The 22,244-nt window shown below is 37.5% G+C and overlaps 2 protein-coding genes across 3 annotated transcripts; both read left to right on the top strand.

Annotated features, from left to right (window-relative positions):
* The first annotated feature begins 105 nt into the window (after positions 1-105).
* On the top strand, positions 106-9,542 carry kcnk3b (potassium channel, subfamily K, member 3b). Its single transcript, XM_066685118.1, has 2 exons — positions 106-435; positions 7,134-9,542. Exons 1-2 carry the CDS (start codon positions 153-155, stop codon positions 8,006-8,008), a joined length of 1,158 nt encoding a protein of 385 aa, XP_066541215.1. The 5' UTR covers positions 106-152; the 3' UTR covers positions 8,009-9,542.
* A 4,320-nt stretch (positions 9,543-13,862) lies between these two features.
* Positions 13,863-18,961, top strand: marc1 (mitochondrial amidoxime reducing component 1). 2 transcript variants are annotated; one of them, XM_066680934.1, is made up of 7 exons: positions 13,863-14,471; positions 14,578-14,748; positions 14,987-15,143; positions 15,622-15,762; positions 15,934-15,995; positions 16,082-16,153; positions 17,932-18,961. In XM_066680934.1, exons 1-7 carry the CDS (start codon positions 14,230-14,232, stop codon positions 18,044-18,046), a joined length of 960 nt encoding a protein of 319 aa, XP_066537031.1. In that variant the 5' UTR covers positions 13,863-14,229; the 3' UTR covers positions 18,047-18,961. The 2 variants fall into 2 exon arrangements, with proteins under 2 accessions (XP_066537031.1, XP_066537023.1); XM_066680926.1 differs by having other exon boundaries at positions 13,867-14,471; positions 14,978-15,143.
* Positions 18,962-22,244: the final 3,283 nt, after the last annotated feature.

Raw genomic sequence — 22,244 nt, 5'->3', positions numbered from 1 at the left:
CCTCGTGACCACGCGGCAGCGCACGGGAGACCCTCAAACCGAGAGCAGCGAGGGGTCAGTAAGCGCGCGTCCACGGAGACATGAGGCCGCTGAGCTCAACGCAGCGCGCGCAGGCTTTCCACGCGGAACGGAGACTTTAGGGCGCGAGGAAGATGAAGAGACAGAACGTGCGCACGCTCGCCTTGATTATCTGCACTCTGTCCTATTTGCTAATTGGAGCGGGAGTGTTCGACGCGCTCGAGTCCAAGCAAGAGAGAATCCAGAGGAAAAATCTGGATTATCAGAAAAACGAGTTGGGGATTAAATACAACCTCAGCAAAGAGGATTTCGACCAAATTGAAAGAGTGGTGTTGCTCCTAAAGCCGCACAAAGCCGGACTGCAGTGGAAGTTCGCCGGCTCCTTTTACTTCGCCATCACTGTGATCACCACCATTGGTAGGGCTCTCTCTCTCTCTCTCTCTCTCTCTCTCTCTCTCTCTCTCTCTCTCTTTCTCTCTCTGTGTAATTGTTCAAAATCATCTCCGTGTTGGAAGGTATTTGTCATGATGCTCGATGTCGTTTTGTCAGAATCCCCGTTAAACTTGATACAGACCGCACCTTTTCAATTTTCATCGACTTTTACTTATTTAATTATTTATTTGAATGTCCAACAAAATATTCTAGATTGCTTGAAGACAGACAAACAACTCAATTTAGCTCAAGAAAAAACAGCGCGAAATAGAGCAGAACGGTTTGGGGAAAACACAGAATTGTAAGTTGAATGGCAATTTTAAAGTGAAGTATTTGGTTGATATTTGGGTGCCTCTAACAATCTGTGTGACGTGAAAGAGGGCAGAAGTATATTCCTTTGAGTTAAATCACAGGTGTTTTCTCTTTGTACACAGTGTGGAATATTTATTTCCTATAGTTAGTTTCACTTTATAATAAGATTACACTTATAATGTTTATAAATGGTTTCAAATCTGTTTATTAATGATGTTGTCAACACATTAATAGTCATTAAACATTAGTTATAAAACATAGATGCAAAGGGCACCAGTCACTTATTGTTTGCCAAATTCTGAACCTACATCCATCCACTGTTAAACCTCAGATCTTGCCACATACTGACTTTAGTTTGTCTTTTCCATCAGTCAGCTTTAAGCCTGTTGGCTTCATCACATATTTGTTAATATGTTTAACCATTTAATGAATTAACCACCAACAGAGTGTCTTTTTATACATTAATGATAATGTGGTGTGTATCGTAACATGTGAAATGACTAAATTCCCATTCTCTGGTCTGAGTTTATTCTCTCTTCCTATCTTTGTGTCACGAAGGATTATTAATGACTTTTAAGGTGTTTACTACCTAATTAGTAACTATAAACCAACATTTAAATAATTTATAAGCCTTTATAATAAGTGCAGTCTTGTTTTAAAGTGGTATCCCAGATACTAACACAGCAAATTAGTACATGGAAAGGAGAAAGACATTTTTAAGTAAAGAGAATAACAAAGATAGGCTCGGACTCTTATGCTCTTATATTGTCTACCTGTCCAATTAATGCCTCATAATGGAAGTGATAATCATGTTGAGCCAGTGGGATTCCATGATTCATCCTAAAACAGCCTATTTTTAAAGGTGACATTATATAAGCTGCAGACTGCTGGACCCATCCACCAGATACCAACCATTTTAACAAAACACATGATGGCGATGACTATATTATGTTTATGACTTTATAAGTCGACAAAACGTAACAACCCGTGTTAATCTGTACAGTGTAAAACCACAAAACACGTGTCATGTCTATTACCCAAATAGTGTTGATTAAAACCTGGGCTGAGGTGATTGTTGATGAAAATAAGAGATTGCTTCTTTAACACGGTTGTTTATTTGACACTGCAATTAAGCGTTCCCCACTGTTTATGCTCAAAGCTCACAGAGCAGCTCAACAGAGCACTGGTTAAAAAAAGCATTCCTGAAACTTGTTTTGCTTGGCTTCTATACCTAAACAGATGGTTTTACAGTGGATGTTTAATTCTCCACACAGGCAAGACTACAGGCAGGAATTTGTTAAACTTTATTTGTTTTTAAGTTTTTTTTTAGTTATTATTTAAAATAAATAAATAAATGGCACCTATAACACAATGTCTCTTAAAATGTTAAATGTAATAGAAATTAATTTGTTTCAGCATTTTCTATCAATATATATTCACTCAAATCTGTTTCTACATAAGTTATCAGCTTTAATGAAGGCTTACTTCTGCCCTCTGCCTCTTATCATGTGGCATAACCACATTATATCATCAAAAGACTTTAAAGTCTTTTTCTGTTCAAATCAAACTATCCTAATAATTTAAACTATATTCATAATCAAAAACGTCTTCTAGAAAACATGCATTCATCAGAGTTTACAGGGTAATTCATAACCATACCCTTTACATTTAGCAGAAACTCATTCACAGCAATACTCATTCATTAATCCATTCATTCATTAATTGTCTGTAACTGCCTCCAGTTCAGGGTCATGGTGGTTCCGGAGCCAAACAATAAAGCACTAGGACTTTAATAATCTTGTAATCTTGCCATTGTGTTATGACTTTACAGTGACATCGGCATCTTCATTCCAACCTCGTCCAAGGAGTATTTTTTAAAAAATTATATTATAAAGTAACATTCACCTGAAGTGGCTCGCTTATTTCAGTCATTTGCAAAATGTATTCCTTACTCATCCTGGCCCCCAGTTGTACTCACTGCAGTTCGCCTGATGACTGATGTTAAGTAAGTGATTTTACATAAATGTAGATTCTCATCTGCTGATAAGAAATGTTTGCCTTACAGATGTTTGCCCTGAGGTCTTTTAGTCTTCGACTTTCACTATGGAACACTGAAGACAGCGCACAAGCTGAGCACATATCTCAAATTAAACGCGATATTACTCTGCGCCACTTTGGAACATTTACAACATCACCGAGATAATACTGAGAGAGCTAAGTGTAATGGACTAAAGTCCTAATATTTACTTTAGTGTTTAAACAGAGCATGTACAAATAAATGCAGGTTATACACAAATCCAACACTACTGATCAAAAAAAAAGCTTCAAGACATTAACCAGTCTGTTTACCTCAGTCACCTCATATTCCAAGCTAGAAATATGGAGTCACAGTCGAATAAAATGCATGCATACACAGAACACCATCACAAATAAAATGTTGTTTCAATCACACTTTATTTAAATGGTCCCCTATAAGTTCTCTACGGATAATGAAATTATTCACAAACTGTCTGGTGATTCTCAGTTGATTTTCAAGGGGATAGATTTAGTGGGGTTTTTCACACTCAGTAAATTCAGTTGCATTTAATACATATTTAACTGAATGATCCTTATATATACACTGCGCATCAGACCACAAACCATCTACAGAGGACCAGCTCAATAAAGTGCTGCTGTTGTTTCATGTAGATTTTAAGTCATACACATCATACTGTATATACTTTTTAATACTCAACCTATGTATTTAATTGGGTAACAAGAACTTTAAGTTCCCTCATTCAATTAAAATAAGTGCCTTTAAGCACATAGTTCAGGTTAGAAAAATAAAAACATCCATCATTCTAAATCCCAAAATGTTACATCAGCCTCTGGCCTCTTCTATTTGCAGTGCACATCTGAGAAAGTTGGAAACTAACTATTAAATAACGAAGGCTCCCCTGAGACACAGCACATGAAACATAAAAAAGGTTATAGTGTCACTGATGCAAAGCACCTAATAGTGCCCCTTGTGGAGTATTTAGTTAAACATGTAACTGAGTATGTGAGTGAGTATGAGTGGGTGTGTTACAAGCCAGTTCCTTAAGGAGATACAGTTACAAGACCAAAGTGGGACAGCCTTGGCATAATGTGGAGCACCCTTGGCCTAATGATTAGAGGACCGGGCTTAGTAGCGGAAGGTTGCAGTCTCAAGTCCCAAGAACCGGCGAACAACCATGGCTGGAGTGCCCTTGAGCTAAAGGCTCCCCGCTCTGCGTGTGTGTTCACAGCCCTTAGAGTGTGTGTGTGTGTGTGTGTGTGTGTGTGTGTGTGTGTGTGTTCACTGCTACAGATGGGTTAAATACGGAACACACAATTCATTGTACGTTGTACAATGACAAATTATTGCACATTATCATTAAGTAGGTTTCCCTAATGCAAATGTCTAATGCAGAAGTAAGAAATTAATTTCTATTCCAATTAAAAGGGCGCAGGATGTAACCTTTGTTGTTAAGCTGCAAAATCCTTAGCCCCATTAGTTGCAAAGTATTTCAACCTCTCACATACTGCAGTCGTTCATCTCTACCATGCTCTGTCTTCTTAATTAAATTTTCCATTCCTTTATAAATCAAGCAGCAGTTACTTATATTAAGTCTTCTTTTTCAAATTTTCCGTGACACCTTAAATGTTGCAGCAGGAAAATTCTGGCTTCTTATTAGATTTTTTCCATTCCACTATAAATGACGCAGCAGTTCCATTCTGGCACCGGTACAGTTGGACTTTTATGATGTAGATGTGGAATAAGTGGTTGACACGGTCTTAATTTAAACAACATTTATCTGTTTAACAGCCCAATCCAGACAAATACGGAGCATTAGTGCGGGCCAGTTCTGTAGCTGTAATCTTTCTCATCAAGTTATTTTATTATATATGTCTCAGATTAGTTCAGCTTGATTTGTGACAAACAAATCTGAACTGCTATTTAATGTTCTGTGTACAGTTTACAGATGTACTTGAGAAATACTGTTTTTTTTTCATTTTTTTTTTATTGAAAGTGAAGATTTAAACCTTGTGCTTTGTTTACACTTTTGAGGCAAATTTAAGGCAGGAAAACCATATTAAACCATCTAAGCTGAGTATCTGAAGAAAACACTAACCTCACAGAATCTTAATAAATTTTAAAATGTAAATGTACTCACTCTTTTTACAGCTAGTTTTACAAATGTTGCATTAAGTGATATATGAGAGAAAAAGACTGTAACTATCAAAAAAAAAAAGTATATTGCCACTGTTGAAACAAGTTTCCTTCATAGGAAAAGGAAAAACACTCACATTTCTGTTAATACAACGAGAGCAGTTTTAGAGCATTCTTTGGCCATTTCAGTTGGGTCATTCATCTTGAAATGTTGACAGAGGGTGAAAGGCAACCAAACTGATTGAATAGATGTTTTTAAGTTTAAACCATGTCAAACTGATGCAATACTCATAATGTTCAATATTATGTCAATGAATTATTCATGTCTATTAAAAAAGACAGGAAATTCCCATACAGCACAAGCTTCAAAATGATGTACATATGACATGTGCCAGAAGTCATGTAAGCAATACCATTTGAGATCACCCAGCTACTCAGGGCAGTTTGAGGCAGTATGGATAATTTAGGCAAGCAGTGCACACGGTGCAAACTGGCGAACTTCCATTACTTGCTGGCTACAGTACTGTGCAAATGAGAAAAAACACTCCTTTTTTTTGTTTGTTTAACTTTCAGTCTAAGCGGTGTCATGAAATAAAACAGAAAGCACATATTTAACAGACAATTACACAGAAGGCTTTATGGCTAAATATAACACGACCTTCAGTATTTAACGTTCGACATTTGCCTGTGTAATAGCTTCCATTCCTTTTAAGAGACTTGATTTTAGTCTCGTAAAAAAAAAACTGCAGGGACATTTTTCCATACCTCAGAAGTTTTCTTCTTCTCATTATCAGAGTAAACACAGACTGAAAGTGTTTATATATGTTTATATATCCTTTAATGTTAATGGTTTCTTCATATAAGTGTATTTTACTCATTAAACACCCCAATGAAAGATCCTGGCTTCTGAACTTTAAAATATAAAGAGTTATTACTATACGTAAGTTGTGTTTTATGATCAGAGTAGATTTCTCACAGCAGATTTACAGACCTGGAACAATTTTTTAATACTTATATTATGGACCTTGATTTTGTATGCATGTGGAATATCTTTATACTTATATCCTAAGAATTATATATATATCCTAAGAAATAAGGCATGAGTCTAAGAAAAATCTCTGCAAATATTCCCTGTGTTGACTGGAAAACTAATAAATGAAGGGTGGTCTCAAACCACATTTCCAGAAATGTTGATTTGCAAAATACAGAGAAAACCAGAATACAATGAGGTGCAATCAACAACAGCTCTATTACAAATGTGGAAACTGTATATATTTTTAAAGAATATATATTACCATTTCAAATTTGATGCCAATGATATGCGTTTAGAAAGAGCAACTCTTGAGGTTTTTCATAAATTAAGATGTTGGGGGGTTCAGCACTCTGTGAAAGACTGTGCACGCTATTAGTGCCACAGTTCAAGAATAACTTTTCTCAACATAAAATAGTAAAGAACTTGAGGATGTCATGAGATACAATACGTAATATCACTAAAAGTTTCAGAGAATCTGGAGAAATCTTTATATGCAAAGGACAAGGCTCAAAAACCAATACTGGCTGGCTGCGATCTTCAGGCCTAAAAGTGGCACTGAATTAAAAACAACTTTCTTTACTGGAAATCACTGTATGGACTCAGAAACACTTCCTAAAATGAATGCCTGTGAACACTATTCATCACTGCATCCAAGTTAAAACTATTAACTATTATCCCAAGAAGAAACTATATATAAAAACTGGATCCAAAACATGCTGCACTTTTCAACATTTAATATGTTGTCTTTGTCTCTTCTTTTTAATTAAATATAGGGTTTAAATGATTTGCACATCGTTGCATTTTATTAATATTTACATATCGCACAGCATGCCGTTTTGTCATTTGTGATCGGTGATAAACTAAAGAACCAAATTTAAGACACCAAATTGTCCATGTTTGGCATAGCCTAGAAATCTGTGTAAACATGATTTGGTTTTTAAACTTTATTTTAACTTTTAATATCTTGGCTTTTACCGTGACCCTGAACAGATAAAGAATGAATGAATGAATGAATGAATGAATGAATCTTGGCTTTTTCTTCTGTAACTTGTCATAGTAACTGTCTTTCTTTGATTTTCGCTGCTTGAGTCTTGGTTGTGTCTTACCTGAGCACATGCGGTATGAGAGAATAATGGACCTTGACACTTTGATGCTTTGATGTCACAGGTTATGGCCATGCTGCTCCCAGCACGGATGCAGGGAAAGCGTTCTGCATGGGATACGCCTTGCTGGGCATTCCACTCACCCTGGTGATGTTCCAGAGCCTGGGTGAACGCATCAATACCTTCGTCCGTTTCCTGCTCCACAAAGCCAAGAAGTGCGCAGGCCTGCGGCGGCCGGAGGTGTCCATGGCCAACATGGTGACCATTGGCTTCTTTTCCTGTGTGGGCACCCTGTGTGTGGGCGCTGCTGCCTTCTCGCAGTATGAGGGTTGGAGTTACTTCCATGCTTTCTACTACTGCTTCATCACCCTCACCACCATCGGCTTTGGAGACTACGTGGCCCTGCAGAAACACAATGCCCTCCACACTGACCCCCATTATGTGGCCTTCTGCTTCGTCTACATCTTGATGGGCCTGACGGTGATTGGAGCTTTCCTCAACCTGGTGGTCCTGCGGTTCATGACCATGAATGCTGAGGATGAGAGACGGGATGCTGAACAGAGGGCCCTACTCTGTACAGACAAACAGAAAGCTCTGCCTCCTCACCGGGTCATCGCCCAGAAACCAGAACCGGTCACTGAGCAGGACACTAGGAGACGGGGACTGAAGAATGTCTATGCTGAGGTGCTCCACTTCCAGACTATCTGCTCCTGCCTCTGGTATAAGAGCCGGGAAAAGATGGTAATGCTCCCACAGGACATGTCATTCAGTGATGCTCTGATGGAGCAGGGAGACATCTCACCCATGCACTTCTTCGAGCCTGGCTCCATGGGCTGTGTCTGCAGCTCCCAGCGCTGCTCCGCCGTCAGCACTGTGTCCACCGAGCTCAGGAGCATCTCCCCATATAGACTGCACTCCAAGAGGCGCAGCTCTGTCTAGATGTCTAGCTCAGGTGTCGACAGGTAGATACTTGCTGAAATAACTGAGTTACTGTATGTTTCACGTATACGTGCATGAATTATTGTAATGATGCCGGAAAGCACTACAGAAAGGAAAAGTTAGATGAATTTGCACAATTTCCTCCAAACCCCATGTCTTTTATCATACAAGACATGATTTAGCTTGAAGCTATTAAACTATTATCAATTAGCATTATGCAAAACACCACATGCACTGTTTAAGACAGGTGTGTGATGATATAAGGCCACAAATTTAGCAGTGGTCACATGGCAAACTGACGATAAAATGTCATCACTTGTAACCTACGTTACCCTTGTATTATCATGTGCATATCAGCCTGGCTGATTAACAACCTTTTACAGTAAGGAGGAACAGTACATGTGATTTGTTCTATGAAACAATCCTTGAAGTACAAGAAGGAAAGTTAATGTAGTTTAGGAATTGTTATGTTTTAAATGGTAACTACACCCCCTAGCTTCAACTAACTCTACCTCTAGTTAAAAATAAATAAATAAATGCTCTGAAGGTGGTTATTGAAAGGTGTGCTGCAGGATGCAGGAGGAAGAGTTGTGGGCTGGAGGGAGATGAGGGGTGCTACAGAGCTGACTTTGACAGTTTGGCTATTAAAAAGCAATACAATTACAAAGCAGTACAAGCTGTTAATAAAAAGAGTCTTTGGGTGTAGTTACTGTTTAGAGCCACAGTACTGCTTACTTCTGCGTGTGAAGATGAGACCATATAAACCTTAATGAGAGTAATAATGGACTTCTTGCTACTTCAGTTAAGCAATACTCCTTGACATGGTGCAATACACTGCGCAAAAGCAGTATTTTTAACTGTGCTTTATAACGATAATCCAAACCTCAGTTTCAAAAAGTGAAATTTTGCAAAATGCTCACCCAAAATAAAGATTTGATGCTCACCCTATAAACAGTATTTTTTGTTTTGTACACTTTAAATTTGATCCTTGCAACTGTGCTGTGTCATGAACATATATACCACAATGTTACCTTTCCTTGAAAAAGACATTTTCTAATTTTCTAGAAGGCAGCATATGCTGCTCCAGAATGTGTTTATATCCTTCACAGTTAATGCTGCCTTCGCACCCCAACACCAGGACAGGCCCTGGCTTTGGAACTTCACAATATACAGTTTATTTCTTTATATACTTAAGCGTGATTTCATCACCTGTTTAAAGAGTTCTAATTAAAACGGTTGTTGTTCCAACTTTTTCAGAGTAATGTTGCAGGCATCCAGTTTGCAAATGTAAAAAAAATGAAGGCACTCACAAACCATTTGTTAACATAACATAATAACCATTTTGGAATTGAGGTTTGTAAAGTCACTCATTATTTTCCTCCATGAAAATTTGCAAGGCTACTTCTCACATATTCCAAATTTCTGATTTTTTCAAATTTTTGATTTAACATTTTCTGTGAATCGCATTATGTAAAATAATGATATTATTGTCTGTGAATCATCATGTATCTACATATTGCTCATGTCAATGAGGCACTCGTGTAATTTGTATTAATTTTGTTGTTTCATTTAATTATTTGTTATATGTTTGAATCATTTTATTTATCACCATGTCTTTATTTGAAGAAGATTCTAATTTTTTCTAAATGTTAATCTGAAATGTTAATTCTAATTTTAGATGAATTCACAGCTCATTTATTGTACTGTAGATTTACAAATGCTGTAACGTATCTTTTAATAAACTGTACCGTGTTGGATTATGACCATGAAAATGAAACACCCACAACAGAATGGCTGATCCAGATGGCATGCCGACATGACTCCTGTTCTTTGCCCAGCCCTGTGTAGCCTCTTACAAGAATAGTGTCCCCTCCTGAAGACAGTTACAGTATATTAACCTGATAAGAGTTGCATGGAGTGAAGGATAAGAACAAAAGATGACGTAAGATGTTGTGATGAGGATGAACAGAGCAAGGTTGGGCTCAACAGTGATCACACCAATTAGACAGGATCAAGATTATTATGGCAGTGACTGTCCACATCTGGATGTTCACATGGAAGACTCTTTAGAGAACAATGACAGAGCACTTATTTATCGTTATATAGTATGTCCGATAGACTAAAACATAAAACTGACCTTGCTCTGAACTGCAGCTATAAGAAATACAGCCGTTATCCCATAAGGTTCCTCCTCGAGCTCTCAGCAGTGATCTGGACACTGTGTATTCCCCTCTGACTCAGAGTGGGCTTGCTGATCTGGGCTATGTTTGGCCTACACAGACGAGCGTGCCACCCTTAGATGCTGCCAAGGAGAAAGTGCTTTGTGCCCAAGACTTTGCCTTGAGCTATTAGACCTGCATGACACTGCAACAGAAGGAGAGCCATTTCAACAAATGCCTGTATTGCTCCCCTATGGTGACAGCATCTGTTACTATCTTTTTACCCTGGCCGTACATACCTACATCCATGAAAAAGGTAAAAATAGCCCTGACCAGCAGGTCACTGAGGGCAGGACATGATGTACATTTTAGCCTTCCAGCCAAGAAACTATGACAAATCTGTGATTCTATATTTGTCATCAGATATCCACAGAGATCTGCCCATCTTGGGTATCCCTGGCAATGCATGAAAGAGATATATTTCCATGGATGTAACTTTAAAAGCAATAATTACTTAAAGAAACTTTGTTCAAATAGTCTGGCAGGAGATCATTGACCCTGAATATACATATGTAAAGCATCAAATGAGAAACAACAACAAAGGAAATACATACACAACATTTGCAGAGAACTTCCGCAGCCTCATTTACGGTTCTGATGTACTCACTTCCAAATCCAATTTCTAATCCATAACTGAAAAATACAAGTACTTTTGGAGTAATGTCTAAATGCTTTTGTCATTTTGTCAGCTCTTCCCATACTGTTCACAACTAAAACTAAACTAAAAGTAAAAGTTCACAAGGTTCACAAAAATAGTTTTGTGTACTTTTGTTGCCTGTGGGCTCATGTGCTTTCCATTAACTACCAAAGTCCCATTTTTGTAAGTAAAAGCAGGCACCAACACCTTAACTGTATCTTTTTCCTAATACTGTATCGAACTGTTATTTTTCAGTTCATGACAAACACTGCATTCTTAATTTGATGAATTTTAAAATGCAGTCATATCAGCATTCAGTATATATCTTACTCTTACAAGTTAAACTCATCATTTTGGAAGCTGCTACATGGAAATAGCCAATCTAAAAGCCATAAAAAAGAGGTCCAAATACCATTTACACTCTAAAATAAAAACCTGTTATATTTAGGAGTATATAACAGGCTTTGATTGTTTTTAAGTTTTAAAAAAATGCTGTTGTCTATGGTTAAGATTATTTTATTCAATTTTCATTAACATGAAATATATATACAACAACTAAAGTCTGAAACCACTTATCCATTTCAGGGTCGCGGTGGGTCCGGAGCCTACCCGGAATCATTGGGTGAAATGCAGGAACACACCCTGGAGGGGGCACACACACACACACACATTCACACCTATGGACACTTTTGAGTCGCCAATCCACCTACCAACATGTGTTTTTGGACTGTGGGAGGAAACTGGAGCACCCGGAGGAAACCCACGCAGACACAGAGAGAACACACCACACTCCTCACAGACAGTCACCCGCAGGAAACCCACGCAGACACAGAGAGAACACACCACACTCCTCACAGACAGTCACCCGGAGGAAACCCACGCAGACACAGGGAGAACACACCACACTCCTCACAGACAGTCACCCGCAGGAAACCCACGCAGACACAGAGAGAACACACCACACTCCTCACAGACAGTCACCCGGAGGAAACCCATGCAGACACAGGGAGAACACACCACACTCCTCACAGACAGTCACCCGCAGGAAACCCACGCAGACACAGAGAGAACACACCACACTCCTCACAGACAGTCACCCGGAGGAAACCCATGCAGACACAGAGAGAACACACCACACTCCTCACAGACAGTCACCCAGAGCGGGAATCAAACCCACAACCTCCAGGTCCCTTTAGCCATGTGACTGCGACACTACCTGCTGCGCCACCGTACATATTTTTCTATGTAATAATCTTAACTTTCATAGATTTTTGAGATCTAGCCTTTAGTTTTTCAATACCTTGAAAAAAAAACTATATTTGGACCTTACTTGATAAATTACAATTTATCATTGACTTCAGTTCATCAGAATATTACTTTCCATGGAGACAATTCTTCAAATTTGGGAACAAGTAAAAACCACTTGGAGCTATTGATTTCTTGCAATCAATGGTCACACACAGCATGATGCTCAGTCTTCATCAACATACTTGTGTTAGATTGGTTTATATTGCAGTGTTGTGTCTGAAATTAATGCTTGTATAAACGCTGCTTCTGCTCCAATATCTTCAAAGTTGTAATGATTTTGGTGAGCATTGTAAATGTACTGGTGTCTTGGTAACGTGTTGAAATATTTCTGATTTCATAGCCTGTCTATAATGCAACTCAGTTACAAACATCCTAATTTTTAAATGCTGCCTTCTAAGGCACTGACTTGTGAGACAGCAAACCAACAAAGCGTTCTGTTTCAGACACAGCCAGTGTTGCAGTCTGGGTTGAGAAAAAAAATCAGGCCTCTAGTGTTTTCAGAGTAATGGACTGAAAATCCCAGAGGCCTGATTTTTTTTTCTTTACCTCATACTTGAGATAAAAGTCAAGATAAATAGGTATTCTCATTTTTCATTTGTTTCTTAAAGTTCTGTTAGTTCCTACATAAGGAAACTCATGAAAAAAACATGAAGGTTTATTTTTCCTGTACCATTACTTCAAGTGGTTGTTAACACTTAACTCTGCTTTTTATCAATTTTGCTGGTAGCTTCAGGGATTTAACTGAATACTGGTAATCAGTTAGTTTGTGAAAATGTCTCATGGCATTTATAAACTGTAAAATGCGGCATGAAATGCTTCACTACAAATTGCCTACAGAATGAAGATAAAAAAAAGATGAGTACAGTGGATGGTTTGGGGGGAAAACACTGGATATTTCTTTATCTGAAAAGAGAGCTGAAAGTGTTTTCCCCCTGTCTCTTAGCTCTAATTAACATATGGAGAGAGATTAGTCTCAAAATACTTTACATAAAGCGTAAATGTTAATCCACAAATTAAACACAGAAGTCACAAGTATGTTTCACTGTTCACAGATGAATACACCCCAATCTGTGTCTCACGGTCTGCAATTTGTACAAATACAGTTACATTCGTAAATACATCATTTTGTTTTTCACAGATATTTCACAATTTTATACAAAAATAAATACATTTGTTTAAATTTACATTTAGTCTCGAAATTAAAATTTATTTTTAAATTATAGAATCTGTGTTTGTGACTCCAGTCACTCCCGTGCCTGCTGGCCACATTTGTGGATCAGGCCGCCTTTGTATTTGGATCGGGTGAAATGTGAGTCTCAAAATCCAAAAAACCGCGAGAGGAAATGAACAAATGCACGTCACGAAAAACACACGAGTGACTTGATCCATAAACGCAGATTCTACAATTTACAAATAAATTTTAAATTCAAGACTTCGACTTTACAAACATATGAAATGTAAATTTAAACAAATGTATTTATTTTCACATAAAATTATAATGTGAAAACCAAAAACCTGTATTTATGAACGTAACTGTATTTGTACAAACGGCAGACTGTGAGACACGGATTGGGAAGTGATCATTAGTGAATAATGAATTATAAATGATTTGTGGATTAACATTTACGCATGTGTAAAGTATTTTGAGACTAACCTCTCTCCACATTAACGTGGTGGGGGATGTGTAAGCAGCTCTTGCATGGTTGTTACAGGTCACATTTTATTTTGTTTAAATTAATTCAAGTTAAACCCGGTATAAATCGGTATGAAATGGGCTTATTTTTGCGCGTGCTTGTGCTTTGACGGGTCTTTTGTGTAAAGTAAGCTGGCAATAGATTATTCCCAGGAATCCTCAGAGAAATGCTTAAATAAGAAAGACGTTAACAAATTCTGTCTCTTTAAAACTAGGCCCAATTGAATGTAGGTCTGTATTCATTGGTCAGGTTGCTGCCAGTGAAGTGTTCTCTGCTCCCCAGAGTATTTTATAACACCGGACTCCATTTTCTTTGTACAGTTTTGTTTACATGTGAAATCTCGAGTAGTGCGCTTGTCTGAAAATGGAGTTTATTACGAACTACTTCGCCGAGAATAGGAAAGTTTCTCTGTATATTGCGGGCACCAGCGTGGCTCTGCTGGGAATAGGACTCGGCTACAAATACATGCGAAGACAGAAGCAGTTGACTCAAGTAGGAGTTGTTTCTCAGCTGCTGCTTCATCCCCTGAAGTCGGGAAAAGCTGTACCCGTGGATGCCGCAGAGTGTTTGAGAATGGGACTGAAGTGCGGAGAGCTTCAAGATCGGTGAGTGTGTGAGGATTACGGGAACTCTTCCTGCAGAATTGTGAACGCTGCTTCGACGTTTATGGGAATCAGGAGGAGCGGTGTAGACATGTCTTTTTCGTTGCAGCTACTGGCTTGTGATTACAGAAGATGGCCACATGGTGACAGGACGACAGGAGCCTCGTCTTGTTCTGGTGTCGATGACATGTAAGGGTGGTCAGATCTGTCTCAGTGGTCCTGATATGGAGGAGTTAAGAATTCCCCTGCACCAGCCTTCCAACCCCATCTACAGCTGCAGGTAGCTGCACAGTGACATAACTCTTCGTGTAGTTTGCTGTGTTCTATGAGTTTTGGGCTTGGAACTATAACCTTAGCTGCAAAACCTTATTCATAAATGATCTTAAAATTGGCCATGACCCTTTTATTGGAGACTGCCACCTGAAACAAACTTCCTTTAAAATGTCCTCACGTTTTCTTAAAATTGTGTTCAGTTTGTACAGAAAATGAATTAAATAACACTTTTCCAGAATCTTTAGTTCAGACACTGAAGGCAGAGACTGTGGTGATGAAGCTTCTCGCTGGCTAACTCGATATTTTGGAGGAAAAAAGACCTATCGCCTGGTGCACTTTGAACCTCACCTGAGGGCCAGGAGGCCAGCTGAAAATGAGCCTGCCTTCCCCAAGGATGAAGAGGTTTAGTATTGATGTCCTTTCACAGACAGCACAAGAGATTCCTGTATCAGATCCATATACACACTATGATGCTTTTTAAAATCCATCAAACCTTTTACTAAACACATTATTTTACACCATATTTTCCCAAACATTCCCAAGACACAGAAGAACCACAAAATAACAAATGCTTGAGGTCAAATGTAGAATACAACAATGTATCCCGTCCTTTTTCTATACACTTATTATTGAGGTGCTCTGCGTGTGAGGCCTGCTAAACGGTTTAATTTTCAGTATAAGTTACATATAAAAATCTTATAACCAGTTTTTATAGTTGTATAACAGCTTTTAATGATTTACCCATTGTGCTACATCCAGCCACACTTTGTATGATCTAAATATAGCTCAGAATCCAGTGGCTACTCCTTGGGTTATAAAGGAAAATATATGTATTTGTTTGCATGACTTTGGTGTTCACCTCAGTGCTCTGCTGGCTTAGGTGGCTTACCCAGATGCTGCTCCTATTATGTTGATGTCTGAGGCTTCAGTGAATGACGTCAGTAGCAGACTAGGTCGAGAAATATCTGTTCGTCAGTTCCGGCCCAGCATTGTGGTCAGTGATTGTGAGGCTTTCAAGGAGGTATGATGGACATTCCATATACGGTAGAAATAATAAACAATTCCAAAGTACTGTTTGGGTACTTGAAGTTTCAGTATAAAAAATGGTTTTGTTGTTAGTTAATTTTCTACTTGATTTTGTCTCTAGCTTTTGAATGGACTTATTTAGATGTTGTGTTATCTTATCAAACAGGACATATGGGACCATGTTCAGATTGGTCAGGTGGAAATGAAGCGAGTCATTGGCTGTGGAAGGTATGGATTCGAACAATATGCTGATATCTGATTGTTTAACCAGTATTATGTTTAGTGATTGTATTTGGTGTGTATTTAACTTGCAGGTGCCTTTTCACCACTGTTGATCCAGAGACTGGAGTCATCAGTAGGAAAGAGCCATTGGACACTCTCAAAACGTAAGTCACACTTAATTAAAGGCTTCTTCAAACAGAACTGGATAGACAGCAAATAATGTATTTCGTTCATTTAATTTCCAGTCAGAACAGCCTTTAAGAGCAAATTTAAGAACATATGTATGAAGAGATCAGACACAAGGTAATTCTTAATAAGGAGAGACAATAAAACCAAGAATGGAATATAGAGTGAACGTTTGTAAAAATATTCCTTCAGATGTCTTTACAGAAAATGAAAAGAATGTATTCAAAAATAGTCGAGTACTGGAAGTATTTTTGTGTAGAGGCTTCTGTATAATTTTGGTTAAATAAGTTTTCAGATATGTTTGCAGTGCTTCAATTTAAATAACATTTTAGTGGCGTTTTACAAAAAAAGCCAGCAAATAATATTCATCAAAATTATTATATAATATTGTCAATATTTTCTTCTCTGAAGGGTAACTCTTATTTAATCAAATTGCTTTGTAGTCCCTAAATGAAGATGTTTATACATCAGAGTGAAGACTATGTTTAAAAATGGATAAGTAAAGAATTTTTTGATGCATCCAGACCACTAGGGGACAGTATAATGGCCTTCTCATAATGTATAATATATAATGTAAGACTCACTGGATAAAGTACTAGTCCAGTTCTTTAAAGTAGTGGCAAAGAATGGTTCAGTGACTTGTGACGGAACAGGTACAAAAACATTCTCAGAAGATTATACAGAGTTTTTTCATAAGAGTACCCTTGTAGAAACAGACATGCATGTAGTTTCTGAACTGACAAAGCTGTGTACATTTTGTGTATTCACTGCCTTTTAAAAACCACAGAAGTGTGTATACTGTTGTTGAATCTCACACCAGTTTTTGGCTGGGCAATCAATAATGTTGTTTTTTCCAGCTTTAACTCTGTGTTACTGGCATAAACTCCACCCCCTCTGTTAATCAGTCACACATTGTAACAGTGAACCCAAGATAACACTCTGGTTATGGTTTTAATTTTCTGTTGAACTGAATTAGATAGCTCCAGATCTTTTTAAAAGCAACGTTTGCTCCTTGTACATGACCATGTTTCATTTTGCAGTTCTACAATCACAGACCTTAGTTCATTGGTGATCAAGACCACCACAAAGCAGCTATTATTTGGATGGTGGGTCATTCTCAATCACCACCCAAAGGTCCACTGTCGTTGTAATGCTGAGAGTGATCCAACACCCAAATAATATCTGCTTTGTGGTTGTCTTATGGGGTAAACTGAAGAAAAGCTAGAAATATTTGGACTAGTCTGCAATTGTAGAAGTACATATTGCATACATATGATCTGTGGAGTTGATCAAATGGAGTGTAGAAACTCTCTTAATCTGTGCACTATTGTGGGGTTCCCCATCTTGTAGTAGTGAATCATATTGTCGTGGATTCATATCATATCATTAGTGCATTCAAACAATCCCATAATACACTGCAAAATGTAGGGTACAGCCCTTGTACACTAGTGGAGACCCATAATCCACTGCATTATTTGTTAAAAGCCCACATGAGGTTGTGCCTGAAATTGTTCACCGTCTTGAGTTCGGGTCAGTGTAGTAATGTAAGGACTAGGGGCCATTTCAGACATAGCGATTCAGTGTTTTTTTTTTTTTTTTTTTCTTTTTTTCCCTGAGCTGCTTATGATAATCAAAGATGCATACAATTTACTAACATTATTTGTGGTTTGTATGTGTGTTTTATTTGGTAAAACATGCCCAGGAAAGGACGGGTGTTTTACATTTTCATTCTAGCTGATTTCTTGTCTTTATCCAGCTATCGACCAAGAGAGTCTTCAAAGAGTACAGCACCTGTACTTGGACAGTATTACACAATCAAGAAGACTGGAATCCTCCATGTTGGTGATCCTGTCTACAAAATATCTTATTAGGACTAAACAGGATGCATCTAGTGTAACCGTCAATGATGTACATAGATACAATACAAGAGCAAATATGAACTGCAGATATTTGTCTGCATTTGTATTGACCTTAAATCATGTAACTGTGAAAGAATTCAAAAATGTGTAAGTTTATCTCCAGTTCTGGAGGGCCACTTATTTGACATAATTGTAGGGTTTTGATGCTCTGAATAGATTTCATCATGAGTAATTTGATATTTATGTAAGTAAGGTGCTAGGACTACTAGACTGTAGACTGCAAGGACCTACAATACAAGAGTTTGGAAAATGCTGATTTAAAATATGTTTTAAGCTGCATCACTAATTATTAAATCATCATGTTGAGCAAAAAAAAAAGTGTTATTCAGGCTCAGATGTTTTTGTTAAACACTCTTGTTAAACACAGATGTTTTTGTGTCTGTCCACAATTCTGAAAGAAAGCATCTGCAAAAGGAAGAATATTGAAATAAAGGCAGCTGTTGTGGTTCACTGCACTAATGGCATAATTTAATAAAAATCATAATGCAATGTAATAACTTGTGTAAACTCATAACTCAGACATATACATCCGATTAAGCAATGCTGTTAAATATCATTGTGATGTCTGAGGCCTGTTTTGGGAAAGAAGAATGAATCCAAGTGCCTTACTTTGTCTTTAGAACAATTCTTTCACTCGATATAAGTGGCATAGGATTGTAAATTGTTGAAAAGGTGTTCACATATTTCAAAATTTAAATGTAGAACTAAAAATTGGTCATGCTTCTAGAAACACTAATAAACATTGTTAACCACCTGTATGTACTTTCCAAATCAGTTTCATAAGCCTGTGTTAAACTTGTTGAATATGAGTGGTGGCAAAAACCTAAAACATAACCAAAGAATTTAAGAATAAAGTTGCCTAATGGCGCCACCTACAGGCTGTGGAGGTTTGATTCTTTTCAGTCATTCAGTTCTGTTGACCAAGCAACAACTTAAACGTGGTTCTGAAACAGGGGCAGGTTTTTCGAAAGGTATCCGACAAGATTGAAATAATCTCGTTGGATTAAACTTCTAAAGAGATTACATGTTTTATGATCCTGAAGATTTGAATGTGGATTTTGTAATCCAAACTTTAATCAGGGTTAAAGGCCACAATTGGGTTTTTAAAAACTTCTAGCAGAAATCCTAGATAGTTTTGATACCAAATAATAGGATTATCATGATCTCGCATTGAGAGGTGGATTCAAGCAGGATTAACAGAGTTGAGGACACACTTAGTACAGAAATTGCTTGGAAGTTCACTTTTTGTGTCGCCAATCCACCTACCAACGGGTTTTTTTTTTTTGGACTGTGGGAGGAAACCCATGTGGGCACAGGCAGAACACACCATACTCCTCACAGTCAGTCACCCGGAGTGGCACTTGAACCCACAACCTCCAGGTCCCTGGAGCTGTGTGACTGTGACACTACCTGCTGTATTCAAATTACTAAAATTTCAGTGATCAGGAGATAAATGAAGTTTAAATACAGCATTCCACATTCATAATTGTTTCTTACTCTTGCCAACACCTTTATATATATATATATATATATATAGTTTGTTATTTCTTGTCACATATGTAAGTCATTTCTGTATACTCTCAGAAAATAAAGTAGGGTAGAGGTACAATATTGGTCACTAAAGGTACAAACTGTGTAAAGGTACAGCAGTGTTTAAAAGTCCAGTTTTGTTCCTTAAAGGTACATTACATTCTCTTCTCTAGAAGGAGTGATACATGTTTGTAATCTTTCATTAAAGAACTGTCATATATAAAACCAAAATAAAAGTTCTAGAATGAAATGGGGCGTTTGAAATCAACACAGTAAAATCTACAATTATAATAAAATAAGGTACAATTATTTTCCCTAATTAAAGGTACAAGTATCTACCCTTGAGGGTACCACCACAGTGACAAAATGTCTGACAGTGCATTAAGTGTATGCTCAACACACTTGGATCCTGCTTGAATCCACCTCAAAACTATCCAACATTTCTGCTAGAAGTTTTCGAAAACCCAACTGTAGCATATAGTCCTGATTAAAAATTGGATTGGATTACAACATATGGATCCAAATCTTCAGGATCAAAAATTTTGTAATCTGTTTTGAAAAACCCATTTTTCAAGTTTAATCCAACTACATCCTGCTATCCTGCTAGACATGGTATGAAGAAAACAATAATAATTTCTTATTTCCAAAAAATCATACCTTTAGTAGTACAGTAGCATACAAAGCTGGAGGAATATGCCCTGTCCCTTGACACTTAAACCATACATTCCTGTTACATGGAGCTCAGGGTTGTTGCTGACACTTAGGCATCATCACTGATATTAAACTGAAAACACCTGACAGGACCATGACATGCATGAATAGGAGCACAGCACCACGTCTGAAGCTGAAAGGAAATTTACCACTCTCACTTAGCCTTTCTGCAAGCCTGCAGATCATTTTCTAAGACCTCAGACCTACTGCGGTCGAATACTACTTTCAAATACAAACCTAAAGATTAACTGGAAATAGCTTTCGTTTTGGAATAAAGCATATGGAAAAATTATGACTTCGACATATCAGTATAAAAGTGTAAATGCAATTGTGCTGTTTGATTTGATCTGCATTTTTATACTGTTTTTTTGTTCAGTCAGACTCCATCAGTTATCTTTAAGCTTTGTTTTGAGTAATTAAGATTAAAGCTTACTGTTGTATTTGTGTGAACAGTTTGTTTTATCCTGATGAGAAATAAGTGTTTAAAACATGTGACCATCAAAGAGTCAGACATTTTAAATTTACAGGCAAAATATGACATACATGTTTAAGCAAGAGCCATATTTGCTCTGTGTATTTCATTATGTTTATGACTCATTAATCAGTTCAGTGTGTAGATGAGCTCCTTATTTACGACATCATAAATCATAAGCTCCTATTCTGTGACATCATAAAATGTTTGTGACAATTTGGAACCTCATCAAGCTTTTCCATGGCCTTCATATGTTTTTGCAGAAAATAGTATGGGTATTAGTAGTTTCCTATATTTTTCTGTGTGTTTTTCTGCTCTATACCACTTATTTCAACTGACAAAGTATTAATTAATTAGCCTATTAGTTGAATCAAGATTCACCATTAACCAGATAGCTTTAAATTAACACTGGAGATTTGTCTCATGACAGTGGATCCAATTTTATGTCACTTTATGCTGCACAACTAGCCCATTCCTAGGGATATAAGAAATATATAAGAAAAACAATGGTGTGCTTGGTTTTAACATAACTATTCTTTCATGAGTTATTTACAAGTTTCTGACCACTTATAAAGTGCTGCCCATTGTGTTCACACACTGATAGCAACACTGCAGGAGAAATGCTAGCACAGGCTTCCAGTATCCGTAATTTTGTTAAAACTGTATTTCTTGTGAAATTCCCAATAAGTTTGATGTGTCACATGACCCTCTTCCCATTGAAAAAACAAAAGTTGGATCCAAAATCGCTGACTTAAAAATGGCCGCCATGGTCACCACCCATCTTGAAAAGTTTTCCACCTCCCATATACTAATGTGGCACAAAAAGGAAGTTAATATCACCAACCATTTCCATTTTATTAAGGTGTATCCATATAAATGGCCCATCCTGTACTGTGGTAATATTTGCTTTCATTTCTGTATATTACTTAGATACAGATGAATATGGGGACATGGGGAAAAAAATGGCACTGTTTTTGACAGCCAAGAGCCAAGCACAAAGAAAAAGTGTTCTGCAAGAAAACAAATTATACGTTATACATGTTAAAGGAACACTAGGTAGCATTTGGGGGTTTTGCTTCTGGGGCTCCCCCTAGTGTAATTTGTTTTTGCAGAAGTGTATTGAAATCAGTGAGGAGGGGTAAGGGAGTGCAGTTTCTGCAGTGCTGATCCCAGAGTATTAACTGTAGAGACTCTGTTCTCTCTCTTATAGCTTGGTGGAGCATCACAATGATTTTGAAGCTGTGATTATGAGGTAAAAATATTACGTAGTGTTCCTTTAAATACATTAAATAATTACAACATTAAATAAAACTACTAGTAACAAACTAAGGCAGTAAAAAATCCAGACTCCAAAAAAATCCAAAATCAAGATTTATCTAGTAATCCTGTATTTTTCTTTTAGACCACAAGCCCGGTCTTACACTGCCTTTTGGGTAA

The sequence above is a fragment of the Hoplias malabaricus genome, chromosome 1 (assembly GCF_029633855.1).
Source record: "Hoplias malabaricus isolate fHopMal1 chromosome 1, fHopMal1.hap1, whole genome shotgun sequence".
Taxonomy (NCBI): domain Eukaryota; kingdom Metazoa; phylum Chordata; class Actinopteri; order Characiformes; family Erythrinidae; genus Hoplias; species Hoplias malabaricus.
This window is presented reverse-complemented; position numbering and strand designations above follow the sequence as displayed.